This window comes from Notothenia coriiceps, unplaced genomic scaffold (genome assembly GCF_000735185.1).
Source record: "Notothenia coriiceps isolate Sejong01 unplaced genomic scaffold, NC01 NC01_scaffold00017067, whole genome shotgun sequence".
NCBI classification, from domain to species: domain Eukaryota; kingdom Metazoa; phylum Chordata; class Actinopteri; order Perciformes; family Nototheniidae; genus Notothenia; species Notothenia coriiceps.
This window is the reverse complement of record NW_011349768.1, coordinates 345376-349379: the sequence shown is the minus strand read 5'-3', so window position 1 is coordinate 349379 and position 4004 is coordinate 345376. Positions and strand designations below refer to the sequence as shown.

At 41.5% G+C, this 4004-nt stretch overlaps 2 protein-coding genes across 2 annotated transcripts in view; one reads left to right on the top strand and one right to left on the bottom strand.

Annotated features, from left to right (window-relative positions):
- The window catches only part of LOC104950040 (ethanolamine-phosphate cytidylyltransferase-like), an 18232-nt gene that overhangs the window by 3890 nt on the left and 10338 nt on the right, over window positions 1–4004 (top strand). The gene's annotated exons all lie outside the window — the stretch shown is intronic.
- On the bottom strand, window positions 179–2139 carry LOC104950017 (ethanolamine-phosphate cytidylyltransferase-like). The gene is made up of 4 exons (XM_010776460.1): window positions 2037–2139; window positions 657–818; window positions 432–583; window positions 179–280 (listed from the first exon to the last, which is right to left on the bottom strand). Exons 2-4 carry the CDS (start codon window positions 760–762, stop codon window positions 179–181), a joined length of 360 nt encoding a protein of 119 aa, XP_010774762.1. The 5' UTR covers window positions 763–818; window positions 2037–2139.

Sequence of the window (4004 nt, the reverse complement as noted above, 5' to 3'; positions counted from 1 at the left end):
AAAACATCAGCAAAGATGTTTTATTGACTAGATGATTACTACGTGACAGAAGTTTTCAAAACCGTTTATTGTCTCCGGTACTTCCAGTCCAATGCCTACTGCATGCACAACGTTAGAAAATCGGGCCTTCAAAATAAAAGTTTGACTTTTTTACATTTAAAAAAAGAAATTTCTTCACTCACACATCTGCGACCCACTCGAAACGGGTCCGCGACCCACCAGTTGAGAACCACTGTTTAGAGTAGCTACGCAGCTTACACTCACAGCCACCATAGTTGACCTTTATAAATGTAACCATGCGCCAAAATAAACACAGGCATAAATCGCAGTCACACTATATTTAAAAGTAAAACAAAGAATGTAAACACAACAACTGGTTATGAACATGAACTTATAACCTTGATGTTAGGTTCAAACGCAGCTTTACTCACCATGTTGCTGTGATGGGTTTTGGTCATGAGAAGCATCCGCCCCACCAGGTCTGTGGTGGAGACCCCCTGTGTGCGTCTACATTCCCGGTAGCGGCCTAAGCGCTTCACCTCTGCATACGTGTCCTTACCGTCTACCGTCAGCGTTATGTCATCTGTAACACATAAACATAGATATTAGTCATCACATGTAGAAGCTTTATCACATCTCTGAGTGGGACGGCTCACCTCCGTGCACACAGGAGTCACAGTTGTACTTGTCGAGGGTCTCCAGCGTGGTGACGTAGGGCGCTCCTTCTACGATCTCATCCACCCACTTGATGGCCCGTACCATCTTGTAGCGTTCTTCCTGAGTGAAGACCGGAGGACCCTTGTGCTTTGAAATCTCAGCTGTGAGAGGGCATGGGGGGAAATACAGTTTTAATAAATTAAATTCATATGTACTGTATTGACTCTCAATTAGGACTGCACATATGGACAAAAGTAACTAGCTGCAAATACGTTCACTGTCTTGCGTTGATGATTCAATATATTAGAAGGATTGACAATTTTCTGCTATTCTCTTTACTAGAGAGGATCTGTGCCGAACATAAATGCTTTGTTAGGTCTGCACAAGATGGATGACTCTGCAGCTCCACAATACTTCATCCAAAATGGTGTTTAACACTTAATAAGCCTTTAGCAAATAGGCTGCTTCCTGCAATTTGAATTTTGCAACTTTGATAACATTCTAGTCAAATGAGCAGCCCTACTCTGTAGTCCTAATCGCTAAGTGCTGCATTCAGCACACTCAAGTACAATGTATAACAGATCTGCTGCTGTGCCGAGAAGCATCCAGACTCTTCATATAATCAGGGACTGGTCAGCTTACAGTCCCCAGAGGAACCAACTAAACAAGGAGCTGCAGCGTTCACTGTTTATGCACCACATATCTGGAACAGATCTACTACAACTCAGTTATTTTAAACAAAGGCTAAAACAGTTTGCCACAGCGTTTTTGAAAAGCTGCAATGTAACTTTGATGAATTAGATTTGAGTTTAGTTGTATCTGAATTTTATTTAGTCTTACTCCTCCAAATCCTATTTTGTCCTTTTATATACCGCTAATAGTGATTTGAAGTAGTGTGGCCTTTCAAAACGTGTTGTACAACTGTTACACTCAGTCCAATCTGACATGAAATGGTCTTATTAATGAGTAATAAGCCAATTTCCCCCCAAAAATATTATATTATCAATTAAATATATGTCATTTATTGTTAGTAAAAATATGTGTCATTTCATGTAATTAAATTTGCTTTTAGATTAACAAAGCAGTGATCGTTGCAAATAAATAAAATAACTTGCATCATCATACTGAAAAATGAGCATCAGAGCTCTCGAAATGTTTCACCAAAGAAAGAGCTACAGCAACTTTTTACCGGCCTCTACAAGCAACTAGATGCTAGGAGACAAACCCCATCTAGTGCATTCTTAAAGGTCCAGTTGTGTGTGTATTTCGGGCCTATGTGTGTAATTATAAAATAACACCATAGTGAAAGACTGAATTTATCCTCAGGTTAATCTTAATTCATATGTTCCTTATATTTGTTTGCTTTTTTTTCCATTTACCTGCTGTTGTTATTCTTGCTGGCTTTGACTTGTTGTCTAATGTGTATCTGAAGTGCACATCTTGATTTATACCAATTGAGTTCCTGCAATATAATCAGATCATTAAGAATGCAGCCATATGAACATCTGTAGCTGGCATCAGTCTATATTACACAAGGGACCATATACATGTAAACATTAACAATCGACTAACTATTCAGTCTCTTAAAAGTAATAACAAGTCTAAAGTCTCAGATGTTTCTACAATTCTTACCCAGATTGTCTTTGCAGCTGACAGAGTTGTGTTGTTTTTATTTGATTAGAAATAACATTATTGTATAGTACCATACAAGTCAGTCAGTAATAACAGTTTATCACAGAAAGGATTATACAGATCATCCTTTTTAAGGTTTATTTTTGGATTTAGTGTCTCTACTGTGACATGTCTCCATGCTTTAATGTTCAAAAAGCGCTTTATTGTTCTCATACTGCCTGTGCTGCAGCACCTCTTTTCACCTTCTGTCNGACGGAGTGAACTCTGTGGAGTGACACATGAGGCTCCCTCCTGTCAGGTGGAGGGAGTAAATACCCGGAGAGAGGGGAGGCTGTCCCAAAGCTTGCTGCTGTATTTACTCCCTCCACCTGACAGGAGGGAGCCTCATGTGTCACTCCACAGAGTTCACTCCGTCACAGAGAGGGAGTGTGTAGGGGTAGGGTGTAGGGCGAGGTTTGGGATTGGACCGCCTCAATATGAAAACAACCATCGGATGTGGGTTGCCATGAGGATGCGTCCTGCTGATGATAGAGAGTGAGAGAGGTGACATAATTAGATCAAGTGAGATTATAAAAGCCAGGCTGGGGCAGGGGGTCCAACGGTGCTAATCTAAAGCTGTGTGTTGCATAAACACCCTCCCTGCCTTCCTGTTAGGTGAAGTGGGGTTGCAGGATCCTATCAACGTATGCGAGGTCAAAGTGATGGACATCATGTACGAACAAAAAGAGACACAGAGGGAGGAGACATCAATAACATGCATGATACATCAGGGTCTCAACAACAAGGGCACCCTGCGGTCAGGAAATGAATCCTTAGGCGCATTGCCTCTTTGTAACCGCACTAGACCGACAGATTTCTGGGAAAAGCTTTCAGCAAATGTTAATAAAAAGTCCATGGTCAGTGCTTTTTCTTTTACAGAAACGGCAACAAAATATGTTAGTCAAGTATATTTGTTTGCCAAGAGACTGAGGATATGAATAGTTCACCAACCAACTGGAATCTGAAAACGAGGACTATACACACAAAGGGATTTGCAGAGGATGATAGCATTAATAGTAGCTTTGCTCGTCTGAAGGTTCGATTCACAAAAGATAATGGTGTTTGTGAGACTGACCGTTGAGCGGCCCGACCAAGCAAGGAGGCAGAGGCAGAACATCAAAAAATATAACCCGACGTGGGCATTTATTAAAATCATGTGCACAAAGTTCACACAGCCTCAATCCTGCTGCTGTTAACGCGAGCCCAGCCTGCAGCCACCAGGATCTCACACACCCTACCACTCTCCCAGCACTACAAGAAAGAGCACTTAAATATACAGACTAATTAAACACAGGTGAGGGGGAGCAATTAAACACAGGTGAGGGGGAGCAATTAAACACAGGTGAGGGGGGGAGGAGACAACCCAGGGCCCCAGGTGCACACAATCATTAGCCACAGACATTCAACATATTATTTGCACCCTGATTACACTCAACCGCTGTCATCCTTATACCAGCATCCAGACGACATTTCAATAAATACGGTTTANATCTCCTCTTTGCTCTTCTCTCTGTGATGAGCAGCAAGCTGTCAGAAAAAGTGAAACACAAACAATGGCATCAAATATTATTAATATGTCGGGTAGCAATAGATTTATTTATTTTCTTCTCAGAGTATACCAGAATGCGTGGTTTATATGCTAAAAATCTCCTGGGGGAGAAACCCCAGACCCCCCT